This window comes from Crassostrea angulata, chromosome 7 (assembly GCF_025612915.1).
Source record: "Crassostrea angulata isolate pt1a10 chromosome 7, ASM2561291v2, whole genome shotgun sequence".
Taxonomy (NCBI): domain Eukaryota; kingdom Metazoa; phylum Mollusca; class Bivalvia; order Ostreida; family Ostreidae; genus Magallana; species Magallana angulata.
Genome location: NC_069117.1, coordinates 13,986,488 through 14,013,424, shown reverse-complemented (window position 1 = coordinate 14,013,424; position 26,937 = coordinate 13,986,488). Strand labels below are relative to the sequence as shown.

Sequence of the window (26,937 nt, the reverse complement as noted above, 5' to 3'; positions counted from 1 at the left end):
TTTCAACTGTTACCCTCCCAAACAGGCACTATTTATATAATATCATTCAACTACAAGTGTAATTTGCTTTCCTACAACAGATATGTAAAAGTTTATAAAAAGAGCCAATTAAAATGATATCCACATTATAATCCGGATATCATACAGTGATGTCAATTCAACACAATGTAAAGATTACCATAGAGAGCCGATTCAATGATATCCATATATCTGGATATCATACAGTGAAGTCAACTCATCACAATTAATGCCAACTCAGATTACACTTTGTAATATACTTTTATCATTCTTCTATCAATAGAAGGGAGATAAATCTAACAAAGGGGAGTTAAATCTTACAAAGGAGGAGTTTCCCAGAAGCTCTGTTGAGGAGTTAGAAGAACAGTTATACAGCAGCAGGGCTCCCTCTTCGCCACGGTAGATAAAGGAGTCATCTGAAAGGGAAACAGATATCAATATCAATTATAAATCTCCTGAACTGGAGCTATTATTCCAGTGTATTCTAATCCCCTTCCAAAGTTGTTGAGGAAATCAAAGTATGGAACAAGACAGTCAGCAATGTATCAATTAAATATATCAATGCTAGTATCACACATCTCTTTCAGTAACTATGAATTGAAGAGTAACAAAGGGCGCTTTCCCTTAGCCTCGGGAAACAGGGACATTACGAGAATGGTTGGCAAAGTCACAATGCTCCAACAAGGTCAATTGTAGCTTTAAACTGATACTTATCATGAAACTTGGTCCAGAGATTTTGGCTGTTTGCAGTTTTAATGTATTTCCATAAAGTAGGACAAATTGTGTAGTTACAAAAATCCTGGTATTGTAGAATATGATAACCTAAACGCCATATTGTTTCCTAATCGACAATGGTAGATTGCATTGTCACAATCGCTCGCTGACGATGCGTGCATGTTCCAGTGATCAGCGACCAAGGCAAGACCGGTAAATCCAGAGATGCCGGTGTCATATAATATTTTGATACCGCGAAATATTGAACCCGGGTTCAATATATTATGCGATATTATGAACCCGGGTTCAAAATATCGCTGCGATATATTGAACCCCCCCATAAAATATTGAACCCCGGGTTCAAAATATTATGGCCGCGATATTTTGAATCCCTTTCGAATTTTCATTGCTCTTGGAGAGGGTGTTCAAAATATTATGGCCGCGATATATTGAACCCCCTACCTATTTCCAATTCCCTTTGGAGAGGGGGTTCAAAATATTATGGCTGCGACATTTTGAACCCCCTACTGTTTCCAATTCCCATTGGAGCGGGGGTTCAAAATATTATGGCCGCAATATTTTGAATCCCCCTCTATTTTTTTTTGCTATTGGAGAGGGGGTTCAAAATATTATTGTTTCCAATTCCCTTTGGAGAGGGGGTTCAAAATATTATGGCCACGATATATTGAACCCCCTACCTATTTCCAATTCCCATTGGAGAGGGGGTTCAAAATATTATGGCTGTGATATTTTGAACCCCCCTCCATTTTTTATTGCTATTGGAGAGGGGGTTCAAAATATTATGGCTGCGATATATTGAACCCCCTACTGTTTCCAATTTCCTTTTGAGAGGGGGTTCAAAATATTATGGCTGTGATATTTTAACCCCCCCTCAATTTTTTATTGCTATTGGAGAAGGGGTTCAAATATTCCCTTTGGAGAGGGGGTTCAAAATATTATGGCTGCAATATATTGAACCCCCTACCTATTTCAAAATTCCTATTGGAGAGGGGGTTCAAAATATTATGGCCGCGATATATTGAACCCCCTACCTATTTCCAATTCCCATTGGAGAGGGGGTTCATAATATTATAGCTGCGATATATTGAAAACCCTTCTTATCATGGTACTCTTCCAAGTCCATGGCAGATGCGGTCACAACTGAATTGATCAGTAGAAACTCACAATTCCCAAATTGTATTACATAACAGGGATATTATACAGGCTGATGTCAGCTATGAAGAGAGCTACTGTTTACCTAGCTACTACCGGTGTGTATACGCAGTACACAGGTGTTAGCCCCCTTTTCTCCCACCTGGGGACTACCATTTAAAGTAACCTCCAAGGATACCCTATTTTCTAGGGGGTTCAATATATCACAGCCATAATATTTTGAACCCCCTCTCCAATACCAATGAAAAATAGAGGGGGGTTCAAAATATCGCGGCCATAATATTTTGAACCCCCTCTCCAATGGGAATTGGAAAATAGGTAGGGGGTTCAATATATCGCAGCCATAACATTTTGAACCCCCTCTCCAAAAGCAATGAAAAATAGAGGGGGTTCAATATATCGCGGCCATAATATTTTGAACCCCCTCTCCAATAGCAATGAAAAATAGAGGGGGGTTCAAAATAACGCGGCCATAATACTTTGAACCCCCTCTCCAATGGGAATTGGAAAAAGGTAGGGGGTTCAATATATCGCGGCCATAATAATTTGAACCCCCTATCCAATGGGAATTGGAAAAAGGTAGGGGGTTCAATATATCGCAGCCATAATATTTTGAACCCCCTCTCCAATAGCAATGAAAAATAGAGATGGGTTCAATATATCCGACCATAACATTTTGAACCCCCTCTCCAAATGCAATGAAAAATAGAGGGGGTTCAATATATCACAGCCATAATATTTTGAACCCCCTCTACAATGGGAATTGGAAAAAGGTAGGGGGTTCAAAATATTGTGGCCATAATGATAATATTTTGAACCTCCTCTCTAATAGGAATTGGAAAAAGGTAGGGGGTTCAAAATATCGCGGCCATAATATTTTGAACCCCCTCTCCAATGGGAATTGTAGAAAAATATGGGGCTCAATATATCACAGCCATAATATTTTGAACCCCCTCTCCAATAGCAATGAAAAATAGAGAAGGGTTCAAAATATCGCGGCCGTAATATTTTGAACCCCCTATCCAATGGGAATTGGAAAAGGTAGAAGGGTTCAATATATCGCAGCCATAATATTTTGAACCCCCTCTCCAATAGCAATGAAAAATAGAGGGGGGTTCAATATATTGCAGCCATAACATTTTGAACCCCCTCTCCAAACGCAAAGAAAAATAGAGGGGGTTCAATATATCACAGCCATAATATTTTGAACCCCCTCTCCAATGGGAATTGAAAAAAGGTAGGGGGTTCAAAATAATTTGGCCATAATATTTTGAACCCCCTCTCCAATAGGAATTGGAAAAAGGTAGGGGGTTCAAAATATCGCGGCCATAATATTTTGAACCCCCTCTCCAATGGGAATTGTAGAAAAATACGGGGTTCAATATATCACAGCCATAATATTTTGAACCCCCTCTCCAATACCAATGAAAAATAGTGGAGGGTTCAAAATATTGCGGCCGGAATATTTTGAACCCCCTATCCAATGGAAATTGGAAAATATGTAGGGGGTTCAATATATCGCAGCCATAATATTTTGAACCCCCTCTCCAATACCAATGAAAAATAGAGGGGGGTTGAAAATATCGCGACCATAAAATATTGAACCTGGGTTCAATATTTTATGGGGGGGTTCAATATATCGCAGCGATATTTTGAACCCGGGTTCAATATATCGCGGGGTTCAAAATATTATATGACACCGGTTTAATAGAAATCACTCTATATAGAAGCTGTGCTCTTGAAAGCTGGGCTGCTTTTAGCTGCTTACATTATTGAATATTGATATAAGATTAATAATCTCAACTACTAAATTGCTGTGAATATTTCTGTAATGCTAAATATATTTATATAAATTGTACTTAGAGTGTCAGATGTGTTACACTAAATTGATCTTCTAGCCTTGATCATATACCAATTGTGTAAGCCAAAAATATCTGCACTTTTAATAAACAGCCAGAGGCTAGGACAGGAAAAAAAATGCTTTCTTATTATCATTATGATTACCGTATATATACATTGTATATATATCCTCTTACAATCTGTAATTGACCTGATTTTATTACTTGATGCTGAGCTGTGAATTCATTATCATTATATGAGCAAGAGATCACTTGACTTTTATAGTGGGCTCAGAATACCACAGGCATTCAGATTGTAGTATTCAATCCATAGTACCCTAGGGCAGAGCTTAATTACTAGATGGAACTATACTTTCTAACAAAAATGAATGCAAAATATTAGAAATTTTATCATGTTTTTGAGATTGAAACGCCTCAACTTAAACCATATCAAAAATTGAATACAGTGAAAACTACACGTCTTTGGTGATAATTCTTTGAAAGGGAGATGTGTGTTAAGAAACAGGCTATGACATCAGAATGTAACATCAATAACCCTGTCTTTTGAGCAAAAATTGCAATGTACTCTTTTCTTTAGTACCGGTAACTCCATTCATTGTGTAATCGACTCAAGTCTGAACAATTTGATACTGCCTATGATCACCCATTGGATATGTTCTGCACTTCATTATAAGTAAATGATTACAGTAAGATGGTCTATATAAATGCTCATTTCACACTGTAAAACTTCCAAAAGCTGGAGAAATACCCATTGCAGTACTAAGAAGGAATGCTTAGATGCACCAGTCATCAGGGGCTTTAGGTTATTGCATGGATCAGTTCTTCTATATATATATCCCTCATTACAAAAAAAGGAGCAGAAACATATGTTCTTACAGCTACGCAAAGATCATAATTAATCAGAAATGCAGACACAAGCTATTATCTGGTGTAATGCATACAACTATCTCTACGAGAAAAACAAAGGATGTATAAGTGTCGCTGAATTGGATTCTGGTGTACAAGCATACATACACTGTACATATATATATATATATATATATATATATATATATATATATATATATATATATATATATATATATATATATATATATATATATATATATATATATATATATATATATCACTGCATTTGTTTTAAGGATTGTGCATCTCTGTATGTCTCTTCATTAAAAAAAAGCAGCTAAATGATATTTCGGTGGGTTTTTTTAAGGCAAATGTTTTTATAAAAACAAAAATAACAACCATAATGAAGTGCAATGGTTCCAAAAGAATAGAAATGTACGAAATTCTTATTAACGTATTTGAAATGGATGACATCATTTTAAAACTTCCCATGAGCAAGCTGTTCTTCACAGTATAATGTAGCCATGGGAGAGTCAACATAACATTATTAACAAATAAATCAGAGGTTCAAGTCAAACACAGCTGCAGAAAATGATCAATGTCTTCAAAATACTTTGGTTCAAGAAAAACAAGGGTACATTCAATAAATATAGGCCCAAAAAAGCTTACATCTTTTTCAAAGAGCTTGTATAAGGACATTAGACGGGAGAACCACAGTATTGATTTGCTCGTTCCTGATTTCCTATAGTCCTATTGCACTGCAGAGCTAAAAATTCTGACTTGGAATTGTGTGCCACTAGAAATCTTTCCTTCATGAATTGCATTTGCATATTTGTAGCATTAACTTAACTTGATTCCCTATAATGGCATAGTAAATGCCAGCGTAATCTTTCAAAATGCAAGCTTTTGAAAGCCAGCCTAATCCAGACAGTCACTACAATTTGTATTATTAAGAAAAAAATAGCATGTTAAAAAGTTCACCAGGTTATGAACTTGGGTGGTCACGTGATCAAATCCTGTGGAAGCCCTTTGGGCTTCTCAGAAGATTTGATTGTGTACCAACCAAGTACTCCTTATAAGTGCAGGATTATGCATTTTTTTCTGGAATGCTCCCTACTTTAATTCATACTTGCATGATTGGCACATGAGAGACAGTAATTTATTGTCTATATAAATCATTTAAGTTTAGCTTTGAAGTTCATGAGTTGATTAATCAACAAATAAAAATTCATTTCTTATACCATATTACCAGTATTCTAACTTTATTTATTCATTAATTAATCAATCTGAAAAATGATACAATTCTCAATAGATACATTCTTACTTCTTGTAAAATCTTTCATCCCTTCTAACTTTCAAAAAATTATTTGCTCTTTTAAAAGCTCTTTAGATTACCTTTTCTCCAATGAGGGGAAAATCTGTGGATTTTGTAGTCATGACCAAAGAATTCTTCAAAGGTGAACTTCTCTTTCTGTCCCTTTTCTTCAATACCTGTAAAATGACAATTATATTCCAGAATGTAAACTAGTGGAGCATTTGTTTACCTCAAATATAGTTTGAAGTAAGGGATACAAGTTTAATTCCACAACCAATCATTAATAGTGTGTATTACAACAACAACAAATATTATCTTAATCATAAACCAGATTTACTGTTCCTAACAGATATAGCTTAAATTGTAAATGCTTAAATATAATTATTTACAAATAAAGAACATCAAAATCAAAATATTTATTATGATATCCCGAATCTTTCCTGAAATCAAAGGTTTTTGGTGCCTTTTAAAATAACTAGTTGTCACTTAAGAAACCATGTATAATCAAGGACATAATAAACTAAAATATGTTCAATTTTCTGCTGAGTCTCTTAAGTTCTGTATACAGGGTTATTTTAGCCCCTTGATAATTGTTATTTTTGCTCAATTACATTTGTAAAAGGATTTGTTTGCCTTAAAACATTTATGGTAAAAGAAAAGAAACTTGCAGTTTTCTATTCTAAAGTTTGATATCATATTTAAAATCTGTTACTGTCAATATGGCGAAAGGGGCGAAATAAATTAAAGCAGGACAAACATTTCCCTGATTATTCGGTAGGTGCCAATTGTGGTAAATACAAAATTGTAGCTCTATATATGTATATGATTATTATGTCCCCCCATACCAAAAAAAGTTATACAGAGTCATAACTATTTTGTAACTAAACTGGTAACTTTTTAGTGCCTCAAATTTGAGGTACAAAAAAGTTATGACTGATTTGTAACTATATTTGTCTTTGTCGTTTTGAAGTATAACTAAAATGTACCTATATCACACTTAGACAATTTTCACTATAACTTTTCTGTACCTAATTTGAACTTAGTCATATTAAAGTATAACTAAAATGTACCTATATCACACTTAGAAAATTTTCACTATAACTTTTTTGTACCTATTTGGACTTTGTCATTTCTTAGTATAACTAAACTGTGCCTTATTCAGACTTAGAATTGTTCAGTATAACTTTTTTGTAACTAATTTGGACTTTGTCATTTTTAAATGTTTGTTTCACTTTAAATACAACAGACTTAAACTTTTTTTGTACATGAGTATATTATAGATTTAAAAAAACAACATGCATATATGCACACACAGTGAGTCTGTCTGACACACTCTCACACACTTGACCCTGGGTATTTATAAATTTTACTGCCTGAATTTCAATGCTATTATTAATACCCTTCTTTAATAATAACTTCATTTTAAAAACTATTGCAGTTTCCTGCAAGTTTGTGTTTTTCATCTCCTCTTCTCTTATAATTCACATTACAGCAACAAAAACTAGCTATTGTGTTTCTGATAATTTTCAGCTAATTCTTTAACAGCTAGTACACTCTGAGAAAAGTGTATGTCCATTCATATGTTGTTCAGTTATCAGTGAAGTTAATTGCAGACCTTTTTTTATAGAAAGACAGGTGTGATATCAGATGTGTATATACCCCACCAAGCCCTCAGGCTGTGTAAGCCTTAATTCACACCTGTGTGATTGTCTCTATTTAATCATGCGTAAAGTCCAGCAAGCTCTTTTACTATTATGCAATTAAACAATGGACTTGATTAAATGCTTGCTTTTCATTTTAAGAACAGTTAATAAACATGATAAACATTCAATTGAAGAAAAAAACTGATATGCATTTCCTCTCAGTAAATGTGATGGGCTGGGTTGATTCAATCTTTATAGATAAAACTAAATTGACTTGGGTAATTAGTTTGTCTTTTGAGTTATCATAATGTTTGTTTTTGGTGCAAAGCATATGATATAAAAAGAGAAATTATGTATATTCCCGCTTGTTTTTGAATCCACCATGATTCAAAATGGCGACCTATAGTGATAGTTTCGTATTATTATTAGTACTAATATTTTATTACATACTGCAAGATCAGTGAAATAATATCCTTTATTTAATTAAATTGGTTTTTTACACAATGAAACACTAGTAAATTCATCCTGTAATTACTGAATACAGTTTTTAAAAGTATTTTTCACTCTACTTGGTAGCTGTGATATGATTGGTCAGATTTCAAACTTGATCAATAGCGGAATTTGATTGGTTGATATCATTTTCACTCATTTTAAACATGAAGAAGGACAACAACACTGAGGGTCTTCATTCCTGGATTATCAGAGTTTTTGTGTAAAGTTTAGTTAGATTTCCATGTTAAGAATGATCTGCATCAATGATAATTACATACAGAGAAAGTCCTGAGTGATGGGCTCGGATATATGTTCGTATTTTTAAATGATGGCTGCCCAGATTTGCTGGAGGAAATCATTGTGAGGAATACCATGGTAAGTTTTTGATAATTTACTGAATATATATCTATAGGAACAAGATAATTTTATTGGATTGCTATCAGCTGATATAAATATTTTAGTAAATCAACTGTAACACAGGGATTTTTACCAGTAAATTTAAATTCCCAAGATGACAACAAACAAAATGGCGGAACTTACTGGGCATAGTGTGATAAGTGTAAGGATAATGTTCAATGTCTCAAGACTGTCTTCTATTTTTGTATGTAAACTATCTATACTGACAAGATTATAAATATACATCAATATAACAGAGGTGAAGCACTGCTCATGCAGCTATCAGTTTAACTAAAGTAATTAGATCATTTTGTTTTACACAGATTAAAAATTCAGAACTTAATGATCTTTATAGCGAAATATAAACTGCTGTGATGATTGTTATATATTTTTGATATAATTACAGACTGTCCAATTTACAAAGAAGACAAGAAAGACATGCAATGGCATATGCAGCAACTTGACTACACATCCTGTTAACCTCCTGTCATCACCTGCCTTGATCTACTGATACCACCCCCATCCCTGGAAAAAATCTCTGGACTCATTTCTACCAGCAACACCAGGGCATATTCATTGAATATTATTCAATATATAGTAATATGCTCAGTCCATGTGTGATGATGTGTGATTTTCGTGCATGCACTATTCAGAACAACCAACACCCAACTTATCCATAGATTATCCCACAAACAACTTAGGACCAGAGCTGGGAACAATGACTTATCTTATGCTATATTTTTTTTTTAAATTCATATATCGATCACATTAGTTTTGTATTTTGTAGTTTTTCTTTCACAAACTGAATTTTTCTAATTTATACATGATGTATAGTAGACAAAGCCATGTTAACTACCATGATTAACGAATGAACCTAGCTGGAATTTTATTTATTGATGGTAGATTTTTTTCAGTCTTGGTGAAATGATATAAAAAACTGTCAGCACTTAAATAATGTATTTAAAATTAAGAATTTGATAAAATTATGTTTCATTTTATCTTAAACCAAACAAATGTTCAAAGGGTTTCTTTCATAAACCACTATTTTTCAGTTGTTTTTAGGTCACCTGAGTCACTCAGGTGACCTATTGCAATTGGTCTTCGTCCGTCGTCGTGCGTTGTGCGTCGTGCGTCGTGCGTCTGTGCGTCGTGCGTTAACAATTTTACATTTTTAACTTCTTCTTGAAAACTACCAGGCCAATCGTTACCATTTTTGGTGTGAAGCATCTCTATGGTAAGAAGAATCTAAATTGTGAAATTTATGGCTCTACCACCCCTAGGGTGCCACGGGCGGGGCCAAATATGCAAAAAAAGCCAAATTTTCAAAAATCTTCTTCTCTACTTCCACACATGTGAGGAAAAAACTGAATGCATGGTTATAATGTCCATGAGGCCCTCTACCAAAATTGTGAAATTCATGACCCCTGGGTCAGGGATTCAGGCTCTAGGGTGGGGCCAATATGGCCAAATAGTAAAAATGTATTAAATCTTAGAAAATCTTCTTCTCTACTACCATATATATTTGTTAAAAACTAAATGCATGATTATGATGTCCATGAAGCCCTCTTCCTAAATTGTGAAATTCATGACCCCTGGGTCAGGGATTCAGGCTCTAGGGAGGGGCCAATATGGCCAAATAGTAAAAATGTATTAAATCTTAGAAAATCTTCTTCTCTACTCCCATATATATTTGTTAAAAACTAAATGCATGATTATGATGTCCATGAAGCCCTCTTCCTAAATTGTGAAATTCATGACCCCTGGGTCAGGGATTCAGGCTCTAGGGAGGGGCCAATATGGCCAAATAGTAAAAATGTATTAAATCTTAGAAAATCTTCTTCTCTACTATCATATATATTTGTTAAAACCTAAATGCATGATAATGATGTCCATGAAGCCCTCATCCTAAATTGTGAAAATCATGACCCCTGGGTCAGGGGTTCAGGCTCTAGGGTGGAGCCAATATGGCCAAATAGTAAAAATGTATTAAATCTTAGAAAATCTTCTTCTCTACTATCATATATATTTGTTAAAACCTAAATGCATGATAATGATGTCCATGAAGCCCTCATCCTAAATTGTGAAATTCATGACCCCTCGTTCAGGGGTTCAGGCTCTGGGATGGGGCCGTCAGGCCAAATAGTAAAAATGTATTAAATCTTAGAAAATCTTCTTCTCTACTCCCATATATATTTGTTAAAAACTAAATGCATGATTATGATGTCCATGAGGCTCTCTACTAAAATTGTGAAATTCATGACCCCTGGGTAAGGTGTTCATGCTCTGGGGTGGGGCCAATATGGCCATATAGTAAAAATGATTTAAATCTTAAAAAATCTTCTTCTGTACTCCAACACATGTGGGCAAAAAACTGAATACATGGTTATTATATCCACAATCTCCTTTACCTAAATTGTGAAATTCATGGCCCCTGGGTCAGGGGTTCAGGACATGGGGGGGGGGGGGGCAATATGGCAATAAAGTGTTAATGCATATAATGTTTAAAAATCTTCTTCTCTATTCTCACACATCTGTATTTAAAAAAAACGACTAATAATTATGTTTACCAGGAAGTCCTCTACTGAAATTTTAATTTTCATGTCCCCTGGGGTATAGGTTTTGACTCTAGGGCAGGGCCAAAATGGATGTATAGATGTTAATGCATATAACGTTAAAAAATTATCTTCTTTACTCCCACACACCTGAAAGGAAAACTGAATTCATTATTTTGTAGACCAGATCTTTTAGTTTTTCACCAAAATTATAGGTTTCACAGTTTGAATTAAATGTGGTTGTCATTACAAATTTATAATTTTTCTACTCTAGTATGAAACCAAATTAATTAGATGCATATATGAGACTCCATGACAAGTTTGTGTATTGGATATATGCTACTCAGGTGACCGTTAAGGCCAATTGGCCTCTTGTTAATTCTTAATTTGGTAAATATGTACCTTCGAAAAGTGTCAAATAAGCTGTTTGCATACTGCATACCTAGTATTTTGTTTCTCATAATAATCTCCCTAGTAACCACACTATTAAATAACTAAAATTATAAATTATATCAATTGTAATGTACAAGACATTCAGGTATGAAGTATGGGGGGATTTAAATTTACATTTAAAAAATTGAATAAATATGTACCCCCCCCCCCCCCCCCAAACTTTTTGTGACCACGTTACAAAAAGCATAAGAGGGGAATGCCCCCCCCCCCCCCACACACCACCAAACAACACAGATTAGGATTTTCATGAAATCTAAGTTATGAAAACACTATGCTACAACGTACAACCCACACCCACAGAGATTAGGATTTTCATTATTATGAGAAGTTGTCCTTTCTTGTCATTTTTCTTTTTGCTTTTTAAGATTTTTGGATGAATCGCCCCCCCCCCCCCCTTCAACAAAAATGCTATGTGCCTATCATTTCATTGTGCTGCTATGTAATGAAAAAGAAAATAAGTTTATTGGTAAAATCAATTCAGAAAAAAAGGTTTTCATGTTAGCATATACATCATGATGCTGAATTATTAGTGTTACTATGCTAAAAGATGTTACAATTATGTGTCATATGATTATCTAATATAAGAATTATATTTTGATGGCTATTAATTCTTATCTTAAAATCTTAATTTTTCATAAAAAAATAATCAATTTGCAATAATTATAAGATTATAATATGTAAATGAAGAACTTCAATGTTAAAATGCAAGTGATACCTTATTTATACCTGAAATAATGCATTTTTTACCTATAGATGTAGTATAATGGTATTTTTAGTTTACCTTAAATGTATCTAAATCTATAACTATAATGTAACTCAAAGTATAACTATAATGTACCTTAAAATGTAACTCAAATGTGCCTAAATCTATAACTATAATGTAACTCAAAGTATAACTATAATGTACCTTAAAATGTAACTCAAATGTGCCTATTTCTATAACTATAATGTAACTCAAAGTATAACTCTAATGTACCTTAAAATGTAACTCAAATGTGCCTATATCTATAACTAAAATGTAACTCATTGTATAACTCTGATGTACCTAAAAATATAACTAATATGTGCCTAAATGTATAACTTAAGTATACCTTTATTTGTTCTTATTTAAAAACATAACTATTTTGTAACTTTTTTATAACTATTTTGTGCCTGATCTTGATTTCTTTTATGAAATAAATTGTTGATAGTTATATTTTAGTCATGACTTTTTTGTACCTAATTACAGAGTTACAAAAAAGTCATAACTAAATGATGCAACTTTGGAACCGAATAGAAGTAGTGGTTCCAAAGTTGCATGACTTAGTTATGACTTTTTTGTAACTATTTAAGCCTTCAAAAGTCATGACTTTTTTGTAACTTTTTTTGGTATGGGCCAGTACAGTAAGTGTATTGATTGAATATGATGTACAATTTACCTTAAACTCCTGCCCCCTACATCATTTTATTTTTTTATGTGCATGATGATTTGCTGTAAAGCTTAGAATAGACGATTTTCATTTATAGGTTTATTATAAATACTTCTGTGTATATTTTCTATGTAAAAATACAACAAATATGAACATGCTATTTTTTTTTAAAGTGAAATAGTCTTCAAGCTATTTGCCACTTGTGAATAATCATCAAAAGTAATTTGCCGGCAGCATTTAACATGTAATTTCCCTTGCCTTTGATCTCGGAACACCTCTGCATGGTGTTATCCAAGTAGTTGCATTAAGTTTCAAAGTTTGATAACTCAAATTTGTTTACTCTAGCTGCATCGTTGACAAATAAAATTTTCTTCAGTATAATAAAATATCTATTTACTCAATATTCATACAGTAGAAAGTTGTTTTTTTTTTTTTAAATTAATAGCTAGTAACTATGTTTATAATACTGTTTGTCAGAAAATTGCGTAAAATTATTTAATCCACTAATTAACTTGCTATTAACCTGCCTATCATCTCTTACTACATAAGTGGACATTCTTCAGCTAGTTTATACTAATGCAATCACTTCAAAAGCATCAAATGAGCATTTAACAATTCTTGTTATTGATGCGAATGAAAAATATTCTTTCAAGGTTTCTGGCCTCTATTCACAGATACCAGTACTAGCCCAATTCTCTTGAAAATCATGTATTTTTATGGTAAAAATAACTATTTTCATGGCCATTTGCATTTATCCGACTGTCTATGTTAGGTACTAGCAAGCTATTAGATTTTGCTCAAAGCAGTCCTTGTATTTGCATTTAGCTTAGAAAAAGGCTCCGATTAATATCAATATGTTTCTATCATATGAAAAAACCATCATGTCCTCAAAGCGATATACCGGGTACCTTTTTTTTTCTCATCATCTACAAAAATCAGAACAAAACATAAAATCTCTATAGCAGGTATAAATGAAAAGAAATAAATCTCTATCTAAAAAAAAAAAAAGATGGAAATGAAAAAAAAGAGGAAATAAAGCATGCTAATAATTTTTTATTCCATTTCATAGCATACATAAAGAAAAATGCAAGATGATTTAATTATTGATTGAAATTCTAATAGACATATTACAACAAAATCAATAATGATTTGGTTTTTTGCACGTGCAATTATTTTTTTTACAAGGACATACAAGTGACAGGTTGATATACTTCTGTAGTTCATGACTGTTATATATTAGATGGCCTATATAATTTGCTGCTCACAGCAGGTTTTTTCACCGACTAGCTCTTATATGTTTTATCTCCCACTAGATCAAAATGCAGATTTTTGTCACATGCAGTGTACTCTTCACACATTGTGTAACTGTGGTCAATGGACTAAAGTCAGTCTTATGTAAATTCATTGGTATAAGTTCTTAAATAACTAGAACATGAACTTGCAAAATGTGTCAATTCTCAAGATAGTTGACAGATCTATACTAAAGAATTTGAACATTCAGTTTCAGCTTGAATCGTATTTCAGCATCTATTATTGCACATTGCAAAATATAAGTGTACTGAATATTTAAGTTTAATGTTCTAAACAAAAGTTCAATACAATAGCAATTGTCAATTTGCTTTCATACAAAAAATTCAATCAAATGGTTTTACTTTTTTGGTCTAAAAAAAAAATAATAATTTACGGAAAAGATCAAAACCAAAAAAAAATCTACTAAAGATTGATAATATAATTCTATTAAAAAAAAACTATGAATTATTATTTGATCCTTTTTCAACCTTATAAATTAAAAAAATCCCCATTTCATTGATGGTTTGACTGAATTCTTTTACAGCTATATAATCCTCAACCTTTTTGTGAGGAAAAGAGAGAAAGATAGATCTAGAGTCTTGATCAGAAAAAAAAATCCAATTACAGGAAGCATGGATTACTTCACATGCATATGTTAATTAAACAAACTCTCATGGCATGGGGTTTGTTGATTAAGTTTCATGTTTGCGACTACTCTCTATTGAAAAAATGGTAATTTTCACAAATTACATGTACATAGACGAAGAATTATAGTTCTCCAAACTCTTCTACAGCTGTCTTGGCAGTGAGCACAGCAATTGATTCGATCACCTGAGATTCAGGCTCTTTTGGTTTGGCAATAAATATTTTCAGTGAACAAACTTTTTTCAAACATAATGTGAAACTTTTAAAGACCACACAGTGCAAGAGTCTAGAATTTCTTTTGAGAATCTGAATTGTAACTGAATCTTTTAATATAATTACTTTGTTATTTCTTTTACTATGATCAGCTGATATAACTGAAGATTGAAATATTCAATATTCAACTATTCGAAGAAATATCTTAGAAACATTTTTCTGGGCAATTATAGTTGAAATCCCACTACACATTAAATGCCGCATTGGCTATGTTACAATAAATGATTATTATAGATGCCATTTAGATGCATCAAAGAAAAATTAAGCATAATGTTCTTCTGCTTAGATAACACACTTGGTTCAAATTAAATTCCTCCATCTCTAACTTGTAGTTGAAGATTCCCAAACCTTTGATCTACCATGCTTAGCTTCCCACAGAGCTCATGATATTACAAATACAATTAACCTACATGTATATCATACTTTTTCAGCTAGCTTTCGACATAAAGAATGCAGTATATATAAATGGAGAAATTTTATACCTTAAAAACAATCTCAACACTCAAATTCTCTGTCTGCATTGTTTTACTCATTCATCTCTCTCTCTCTCTCTCTTATATATCTATAAAACTCATATCAAAATTCCAAATTAATCAGATCAATTCAAACAAACAAACAGACAGATGGACATACCTGGGGTGACAAGGATGATGGCAGTGATGATAAGGGCACACACGATCAGAATCACCAATAGAGCAATGGCAATGCCTCTCCAGTTTCTCTGTTGAGATGTACCCCCAACCAGCTCCTACAAAATTAAAGCAATATTATCAATCACTCTGTTGCATATTTGAGACAATTGTCTCTCTCTCTTTTTTTTTGCTATCAAAAGTCCAAAAAGCCATATGTGGGTTCAATACCCTTTGTGTCTTCATCTGCCAAAAAAAAACCCCCAAAAACAACCCAAAATGCTGCAATGCAAACAAAAGATTAGTGTTTGTACATTTATTTTGTACTCTATAGAAAAGTGCATTAGTACTTAAAATTTTGTGTCTGGCAGAAAAGTTGATACAAGCAACAAGTGAGTGTTACTAAGGACCATTGTTATGTAAAACGCTAATACTCAAAGGAGCACTCAAGCATACCGGAATTACTTTTCCCGGCTTCCTTTAATTAAACCTAACTTCAAACATATATTTTACAATTAACCAAGTAATAGAAACAACAGAACTTATAGCCCCAACAGACTTAAACAACTTGTTCTGCAAAAAATGATCACAAATAGTTAAAAGAATTTCCTTGTCTGAAAAACAAAAACAAAAACTCCTCTTTTTTCCTTGGCATACTGTCTCACTAGCATTTATTCTAGTCTTATCAATTTCATCTAAGAATGCAAAACAACATGCAAGTGATAAAAGCCAATAAATACCAAAAAACATTTCCTATCCACGTTACCAAGTTTACCTCCAACCATATGCCAAATATTACAAAAACAGAAGAGGGTTCCAATAATATTACCCAATAACATTACCGTGCTTTCTGATATTTGCATGATGAAAACAATTTCAAGACTCCACTTCAATCCATCCAAAAATCAAAAATCAAAGTGCCAGCCAGAAATTAAATGGAAAAAAAATCACAGTGTGTGTTTTCAAACGCCAAAATACAGGAAAACAAAGATATGCAGATGGTAGTTTTTTTTTCAGCAGCAATGCTTTCCACAATGGAAGATGATGGAATCTCGATTCCAATACGTTGCCCTGACAGGTTGAATTCATTCTGAGGCTGGATATACCTAATCCTCTACCTTAATGATTTACCTCAGAAGATTCCATTTTTTTATGTTCAACAGAAAGCATCAAGTTTATTACAGGTTTTTCTGTTATGAAAGACTGAACAGGTAAAATGAATTCCAAATAAATTAATTGATTTGTAAACTTCCAGAGAAAAATGACACAATGAGCACTAGGTAGTTCAATAGATGTGAAAATTAGTTTTCACGCTGAAGATCGGCAGCTGATAAAAAAGATACCTAATCAAATTACAGTAGTACATATCCAAAAATTCAATCATCTGTTGCCATGACAACCAAGACTGAACATACACACATACATATTCATGTACCATTATAGAGTCATATTCAAGTAGCTTCCCTAGAAATATTGTGTATGTTCAAGATAATTCAATTTTTAAGTGTAAAACATTCCTGTTAGACCACAATGATGCATACATTACAGAATGTTGTTAATATAAGCACATTATCACACGGTATCTATAAGTTAATTTTTAAAGACATTACAAATAAATTTGAATCAGCTTTCTGAAGACAGTTAATCGTTATGTGTGTATGAATTCTATTTATTTCCAATGATGTATAAACATACCTTGAATATTGATAAAAGTGGTATGGGACATCTCCATATTGTGACATATGTACTTCCAATCAAAGTAAACAACAAACTCAAGTATATTTAAAAAATGTTTTCTTTCCCAAAATTGTTACCTAACAGTGTAGCTCAATGGGTTAGAGCGTAAACTACGAATTTATAATCACGAGTTCTATTCCCGGTGCAAGTTTGAAAATGTTTACCTTTCTATAAAATTTTCAAAAGTTTTTTGGTCAAATATTGTAAAATTTGAAAATTCTAACAAGGTGAGAGTATTTTGATTAAACTGTAGTATTATTCACGTTAATATCGACAGGTTCCCACACCACGTAAAAAACAAGAATGTTTTTATTATACTGTGGTTGAATTATTATTCACTGGCATTAATTAGAATAGAATTTGTAAAATTCATGGTTTCAAGGGTACATAAATCTCAGAACATAAGGTCTGCCAACACAAATTATTGTCATATCTTTAAATAATACTTCAATAAACATTTTAATTTCAGTGATCAACTCAACAAGTGAAAGCCATGAAAATTAGTGCTTTAACAAAAATTGATGAGACCGGTATTTTGAATAGAAATTTTAGTAAGATGAGTACCTGCTCGCCATCACTTTCCATGCTTTGACTTTTCTTCATTCTTTTATCTATCATAATTTTTCTGACCTTTATGGATGCAAATCACAGATTCCCTTTATATGAATCAGAAGTTGCTTTTGTTGATTCAAAGTCTTTCCAAAATGACAAATTCAAAGCAAAGCAAAATTACAGAACATGTGCAATGGTTATGAACCAGTATCGGTTCAAAATTTATTCCATTAAGTATTCTCCCTGTACACAGTATTCAAAAACACTGGCAGAATTCCATTAAGCACAAAAGCAATGAAGCCCAAACTTCATCGAATACATGTCCAAATTCCATTAAAAGACAGTTGGAAAATTAAATCAAACTTGTTGATATCAGCGGAAAATTGATACCCAGACCAGGGGACTCGGCAAAAAAGGAATACACATTCAGGAAATGATCTGTAGCGATGAGTCAGCGTACATAAGCCTTAGCTGAAATGAAGCCCAATACCAAAGCATTGCTTGTCTTCAGGATGTCCTTAATTGCAGCAAATCTTGGAGAGACCATAGAAAGAATTGTCAATAATTCTCCTATTCTAGCTACCATGACACAAAACTTCTGTCACTGAAGCATCGATTGGGGCTCCGATTGTTAATTATTTTTTGGCCATTTTAAGACATGTCTGAATAGATCATCCATCACATCTCTAGGGGGTATATTAGGAAGAAAGGCTCAAGAACTCTAAGAGATACTGTCAGAATCTGGCCCATTCTCCCCATCTTTGCCCAAGGACATTAGATATTTTTTGCATAAAGGAAGCTTGCTATTTGTCATAATTGTTTAGAATATGCATCATCATTGATGCAGAAGGCTCAGAGAAAAATCTTTAATGCATGATAATGGAAAAGCTGGGAGACAACCACTTTTTTTTTTTTAATTTTGAGATAGACATGTGCATTAACTTTGACAGGAAATTAACTAGGAACATTAATTTTGATGAAACAAAGGGATTTTGTTCCTCTAAATTACAAAATTATTATGATCCCAGATTTTGGACTGACAAAATTCTGAATAAGACAACTGAAATTGTTTATACAATGTATTAAGTTGTTTTAATTTAATTCTAGTTGGAAACTAATATACATGTATTATAATATTTATCCATTGAAATCTCTAATATACTGTAACTTACAGTATCCAAGAATAACAGTTTTTTACACAGTAAATTTTAGAATATGCTGCAGAGATTGCACATATATGTATTTAATCATGTATTATCAAGCAATTTTTAAATCATCTTTGCTAGCCAAGGGTTTACAGAGGAGAGAAGCAGATTTTTAACTCTTGGCAAGCAAAGATGTTATGAAATGGGCTATACCACACTTGGTAAAACCAATATTTAATTTTGATTGAAGAGTAAATTGAAGTGCATTGTTAGAACTATTAGGTACATTTTGTCAGAGAAAACAAACAGGTGAATTGTTCATCAGTTTGATTGGCCCTCTCATCTGTCATAAGGAGTGCAGGTTTAGAGATCTTGAACTGTGCAACTACCATAAACCATGCATATACAAATACTTGGCTCAATCATAGAAAAAAATGAATAATGAATTTGTTCATGGATGATAAGGTACAAGAATAACTTTATAAGCCAGGAGGTCTACGGTTTCAGACTCTTTGGTTTAAAAACCAGAACTAACCCCCTAGCTAGTACATGTACTACCATTATATTAACTGGTGAAGAGAGAGAAAGAAAGAGAAAGAGAGTAGTTTTAAACAAAGCACAGCTAATTACACATTTATTTTATTGATCAGTCTAATTTCCCCCATGTTCTTATGCCAGCTAGTAGTTACAAATGATATCCTACTCCATTTCAAAGAAGGATTTCTATATCGACATATTGATTGCCTTCATCCGAACTACGCGCTGTGTAGTTTAACAGTATATATAGCCTGATGTGTTAATACATTGTGTATATATACCTATACAATGACAAATGCGGCACACATGTTGTCTGTAAAAGAGCTACAGCACTGTGACCTTTGCCACTGGAATCAATAGCCATAATGACTCAGTGATATGCCATTTGAATAGTTGAGCAAATTCAGTTAAGTCTCATACTTTATTCAGTCCACATCATATATCCTATTTATCAACCTCCATGCTATCCATATCAAATAAAAGAACAATTGATTTTATTACAGCTTTTATGCTTTGGGGGAGGGGGCGGGGCACTGCATCAAATATAGGTTGGGGAGTTGGAAAGAGGTCTTTTATGTGAAGATATTTGCTAATCTGAATGCAAACCATTAGTCCGAGTGAAAACATTAAGATTTCCACTCAAAAGTTGCAATAGCTAGCCAACATACAGCTTGCAGCATCTGGCATTGATCACTGCATTTTAAAATTGCAACTGTTTTTTACTCTATTGATTTCTAATAATTCTAGTGTCACCAGAAACAAGCACCAGCGAATCATTAAAATTTTATCAAGTTTGGATGCAACATTCAATAATGAAACTAAATTCTTATACACGGCAACCGCCATTAAACTCGAATGCAGACTTCCCAATCAATAGTAAAAAATCAACCCTGACTCTGTGTAAAATCAAGTACTTTTATGAACTTTTCATCTAAAAATAATTCTTGATTTCATGGCAGTGTTAATTTGAAAATACATGTAATAAAAAGAAATTTTTGCAGTAAACCCCCCCCCCCCCCAGGTTCATTACTCTGAATTTCTTAAAAGACAATTGTTTTTCTAAACTAGGAACGTAATTACCGTATTGTAATCCGAAGCAGACGATTCAGCATCACTCATCTCGGTTACCGAAGTTACGTCTGCTAATCACTGGCAAATGTGTTTCGTAAAGTATTTATTTTTGCACCTGTCCCTAGCCTTCAGGTGTAAATAAGGTGAAAATAATCAATGGTCCATCGATGTATATAAGTAATAATCCCCTTTGAGCGTCTTGAGTATTGTTAATGGTTCCTTCCTTAACACATCATCACATACTAATTAATCAACTATTGGAATATCACCAAAACAAGATTCCTTCCAAAACCTGCTCCTTCAGGTATGCATGCAGAGCCTCTGCACAGTTTGAGAAACTCATAAAATTAGATACAAAGTTTCCAGCTTCACTCTAAATAACCTGCACATGAAAATTCCTGCAGGAGTTTTTTGTTTCTCTTCTTTATAAATCCCTCTTTTTCACAACAGAACCTCTACCCACTCAGGAAATACACACCTATAGTTAGGCTGTCCCGGCTACTCTATACAGAGGCTGATGCTTACGTATCAATCGAGCATTGGGAATTTAAAACACCAGCTACTTAGCCCTGTGAACTCTATAGTTAACACTGGATACAACACTAACCAAGCTTACAGTTGCTGCTAGTCACATTGGCTATGCCCCGTAATTAACCACGCTACACAAAAACACATGTCCCAAAATACTCGTCAGTAAGAGTACTGTGCCAATACTAACACAGACCAGGTCTGTGTTACTAAGATATATTACAGAGCATCCTCACAGGCATCCCCCATAATAATTAGTTGTGTATTAGAACAATTTTAGTTGAAATATCGCAGCTGGTTAACCATTAAATTTTGTGTACACTTAACTTCCCATACTTCTATTATCTATAATGACGCACTATAATATTTCCGTGCATCTGGTAAATTCTTTTATTTTACAACAGACAATCCATGATTCAGCGGGTGGATCGATCATTTTATTGATGGATGAAAAAGAAAGGAATATTGAACAATATCCTATTGATTTTTTTTTTTTCATTTGCACACATTAGTGGAACATACTAACAGGTAAAATTATTTGTTAATACCTGGGTATAAACCATTTGGGTAAAAGGGATAGCATTACAGAATTACAAAAATATACTTTCATAAGAATTTCATATTTCATCAACCAAACAAGAAAAAATACCTCAACAAAATCTTTAGGAAAAAAAAGGTTACATCTGCCACACACTATGTGTAGAAAATACGCAATCAATAAAGTGATGAACCGAGGCAGCTATCAGCTTGGATCAGGCTACACTCTGGTCTGCCCTTATCTCACTTTAAAGTATCAAAACAGTTTTTTGTTTGTTATTTTGTGTTTATTAATTTTTACATATTCCATTAGAATAATAACGCTTTGGGGGATTTAGTCAACCCCGGTCTTCAAGGCACCCTACCTTAAAAGATTTACATTATAAAGCCCCCCCCCCCCCCCCCCCTCCACCCTTCATGTATCTATTTGCCGACTGACCCTGATGTACATGCTATGCTCCATTAGGGTGCCACCAGTTGATATGAGCATGTATCAGAAACTCCTGATCATCTCAAAGATAAAAGACTAATGCATTATTTACACAGCACAACATCATCATGGACATGTTATCGTGGGGATATCATCCTCAGTACCACATCACTTCATCTATGTCACAGCTAAAATCTTATCTTTCCATCTTCTTCAAGGTATGTATGATCATGCCTATCAAATATCAGATCAAATGTACATAAATCTCGTACTGAAGCTGAAAGGTTCATTGATCTATCTCTCTAAGAGAGAGAGAGAGAGAGAGAGAGAGAGAGAGAGAGAGAGAGAGAGAGAGCATAATTATAATTTACAGTAAAGCACTTTTTCCATTGTCTACTTGTATTGCACCTTTTCTTTTCATTTTTTAAATCTGCTAGTGGCACATCTTAATGTATTTTTATGACCCATATACATAGCAACTTATTACCACATTCCTTATTACTATATAAAGCTCTCATATTAATTAGGTTGCACATCATAAAAACCAACAACTAAATTTGATCATCAAAAATTACAAATCTAGAAATCAAAAACTTGAAAGTATAAAAAAAACCTGTTGTTAATTATTTATGTAAATAAAATTATTATATGTACCTGTTTTTCGATTTCTGACACAGAAAATTTCATAAGTCCCATCCTGGTCTGTTTAGAGCCGAAAAATACTGAAAATATGCTAATACGTCTGTGCTGAATAGACAATAGACAGTGTAGACCAATTTTAATTTCGCTTCACATGAGTTATGTCACAGTGTAATATAAAAAAGATATGTCAGGTGAAATTAATTCCTGAAACATCAGATATAACGGCCTAGAGGACATGGTGGGCGTTGAAAAAAGGGACAATTTGTGACATGGAACATCATAACTTCTCTGTTTAACAACTTTAAAAATTTCGCAGTTCAATTTTCAGAAGCTGTATATTTGTTCAAACTTCCTTGAAATTGCAATGTGTTATATCCTTTAGTATCAGTTAAAGTAAACTTAAAAGCAAAAAGTACTGACAAAAAGAGTCATAAAGGCAATAAAACTATACGGCCTATCATTGCTTTTTGCTACAAGCAATATTAATGAAAAAAGGGTAAACATTAAAATATTAAAAACCATCAACTTAAATGCCACATTGTTCTGTATTTATAGTCTTTTTTTATGAAGCGTGTATTACATTGATGTTAATTCAGCAAATATCAAATTCATGAAGATGTCAATAAGCTGTCAGAAGCACAGATACATCAAACCAAGCACAGATATATCTAACCACAGTACAATTTCTTCACTCAGATCTCAATTTATAGTCTCAAGTGTGACAGGTGACATACATAACTACATATAAGAGAGAGAGAGAGAGAGAGAGAGAGAGAGAGAGAGAGTCTCTAAGCTGTGTAAAGGGGAACAACTCTTATTTTTACTCTACATATTTCCCCGTACCACATTTTTTCAGTGAATTAGTCAGATATTGATGTTAAATTGAAGATGTTAGTGTAAATATGATCTTACTAGCATTTTTATAAACTCATGACAATGAATTTGAATTTATAAACAATTTTAATTCCATAATTAACCTGAATATTCTGATTTTTCACATGAATTTCCTTATAATCCTTTAATATATACATTTAATTAAGCATCCACTGAACAGTTCAGTGGTTTACAATACACAAATCAAGTCAAGTACTCCAATCTCATTGTCAATACTTTCATGGCATATCAATCTACCAATTTTTCTGCTATTCAGGCTGCATGACAATAAAATCTGTCCTTGGATTTTAAATTAACATGTGAAACATTACTGAGGTATTGATCACCAGACATTAGAAACAGCCTAAATACTGGCATTTATTATAAAGCAACATGCAGTGCTACCTAATCTGCATTCAAAATGATACATCAATTTTTCATGAAAACTGCAAAATTCTAAATGATCACTCTGCAAAAACAAATTACAGCCATCACATAACCAAATCACAACAGATTTAGGTCATGCTTTGTTTAACTGACTCTTTATTTTGCATGCCTGTTGATTCATTTTTCATATTTGGACATTAAGATCAGATTTTCAGATCCCCCCCCCCCTTCACCCACATAACCAAAGAAGATAATTTGGAAGATATTAAGATTTTAACTTGATTTTTTTCTTACCATTTTCTGCATAAGATTCTGCATGACTTTTCCAGCCATCGTAAGCAGTCACCAAATGATGAAATCTGATCAAACAAGGCTCTATAAACTGAGATTGCCATCTAAAGCACACAACAGTGCCACTATTAGGCCTTTTGTGGAGTTACTCAAGAAAAATGATTGGTTCTAACTAGGATCGTCAACAAGAAAAGGAAATACTAGCCGGTACACTCCTCCCCTGCTCTCTGAACACTCAAACATTTCGACTGAATGGTTTCAGAGGAGAATTTTGATTAATTACCATGTTCCCTAATTTTGTGCTTTAGGTTAAAATAGATAATAAGAAAATTTCTCTGGTTTCTTGAACAATTTTTATATGACTGAAATATTTGATGAGACCCAACAAATACCAATGAAGACTTGAAACCTTATATCCTAACAACATTTGAAAAACAAGAAGTTAATCAGATGAAGAAAAGACATGTCAAGTAATTTAGATTTTCATAGTGATGCCACTGCAATTCAAGAACAGTAATTAAGATTGTGCAACAGTAGTCGATAAAAAAACCCAACTAAAAAAAAATGACCTAAACATCAATACATTGGTCACTCACATCTGAGAGCTTTCAATGATTGTCTTGGCAATTCAGTTAGACTTGCAGCTAAGAGTCGGGTCTTTGTCTTAGACCTTTAATCATATTGATGGTGCATGCTTATCTAAGGCTGCTTACATCATAGCAAACAAATTGAGATGAACTTGTCCAAACAGTCTCACTGCTGATCTTTTCCGCTTTTAGATTTGACTAGCTCAACTACCGGTATTTCAATTAAAATCCAAGCATCCAATAACCTTTTGAACTGGAAGGAAAAAGGTAGGAGACAGTTTAATGATCAAATAAGGAATAAGGAATCATTCTTTGAGTATTATGAGGTGATAATTTCGGTCGGGGCGTGATCAAATCCAATAAAGCCCGAAGGGCTTTATGATAGATTTGATCACGCCCCGACCGAAATTATCACCTCATAATATTCAAAGAATGATTCCTTATTACTTATATTTATATAATTTTAGCCATCGTACGATTAAATCTTTAAATAAAAATAAGCAAACCCCGCTGGCGCCTCACTTTAGCGATATTTGTATTATGGGTTATATAGAACAAAATCGATACGTAGTGTTATCACGGACAGAGACACTGGATAATGTAAATATAATGTGAATATAACCTAATAGTTTATGGATAAATTTTAATTTTCAGCTGAATTTAAAAAACAAAAAAAAATTTTCATAGGCAAGATTCTGTATTTGAATTACAGCAGCATTTCATATATATATAATGCACTTCAAGTCAAGAAACAAAGCAGCATGCATATTGCTGCCCTAGTTCTTCTTGCACAAAGTGGTTTTACCCATTTTTGTTTAACAAGAAATAAATGAGCTATATAATGAGACATGTCAGCCTACATTAAACGAACTAATCTCTTTGCATCTCTCAAACAATTGACAAGAGCCATACTATAAAACTTCAGAGAGAAGACAAAGAGCTTAGAAGTTCACGGCAAACAAAAACTATTTATTACACATGCATCCATAAAAAAATTGTGCATGTTTTTTAACTTTTTCTTTTAAAAACGTCATCAAAAAATTTAGCTGAAATGATGTACAAGTTGATACAATGTATGTATTTGTTAATTGTTCTGATGGAGTGTTTAATGTATATCAAAATAAAACTTCAATTATCTTAATCTTTGGTAATCTTTATCTTTGTTCCTTGAAATGTGTATAAACACTTTAGTTAACTTAATTTATCATAAAAATATATAACTTTCTTTGAATTGCCCTTGTATTTCTTCCAATTGCTTTATTTCCTTAAAATAGATAAGCTTTAACTTCTTTGTTTATTTATGTGATAGACTCAAAATCCTCTAGCCATGTAACAATGCATAATAATAATAACTTATTTTAGGTTATGTTTTCAAATGATATATAATGTCAAGTTTTTCCTATGGCTGCCAGAATGAGCGAAAACAGCTATAGCAGTGCTGATACCAACAGCTCGGAGGCTTGCAGACAATTTGATCAATCTTTTCCAATTTTCTCAGCAAAACTAAAACCATGCACTGTACTTCAAATGAAGTCTGCAATGTCAGGGTTCATATCTCTTGCTGTTATCCCATCAACACTCAGCCCAGACAAAACTTAAGTAAATTGCAACATAAAATAAAAATTGCAACATAAAGTCAGGTAAAAAAAGGAGCTTACACATTGTGTTTCTTGCATTAATGTTTTCATTAATGCCTTTTTTATAACAATCCTCCAGTACCAATAGCTAGACCAAAAACATAAAATACTTGATGTGACACAATAAGTAAGTGATGTTGACTACTTCTAATCAATACATAATTTACCTTCAGCTGACTGTAAAATTCACCTCAGGTAAATCGCAAAATAAAGTCATTGTAAATAACAGTTGGGTTACAGTATACATTATCTTTTTTCAACAATTAAAGTCTG

General features: G+C 33.1%; 1 protein-coding gene across 34 annotated transcripts in view; it reads right to left on the bottom strand.

Annotated features, from left to right (window-relative positions):
* Positions 1-26,937, bottom strand: part of LOC128156409 (dipeptidyl aminopeptidase-like protein 6) — a 113,859-nt gene that overhangs the window by 11,624 nt on the left and 75,298 nt on the right. For 13 of the 34 annotated variants that reach the window (XM_052818529.1, XM_052818533.1, XM_052818530.1 and 10 more), the window contains exons 2-5: positions 15,715-15,829; positions 13,782-13,799; positions 6,009-6,104; positions 340-434 (exon numbers count right to left, since the gene is read on the bottom strand). In XM_052818529.1, coding sequence (XP_052674489.1) covers positions 340-434; positions 6,009-6,104; positions 13,782-13,799; positions 15,715-15,829 — 324 coding nt within the window. Of the gene's footprint in view, positions 1-339; positions 435-6,008; positions 6,105-13,781; positions 13,800-15,714; positions 15,830-15,941; positions 15,972-16,552; positions 16,705-18,011; positions 18,066-20,761; positions 21,596-22,901; positions 22,959-24,443; positions 24,577-26,937 lie in introns of those variants that run through there. The other 21 variants (XM_052818542.1, XM_052818539.1, XM_052818545.1 and 18 more) reach the window with 10 other exon arrangements.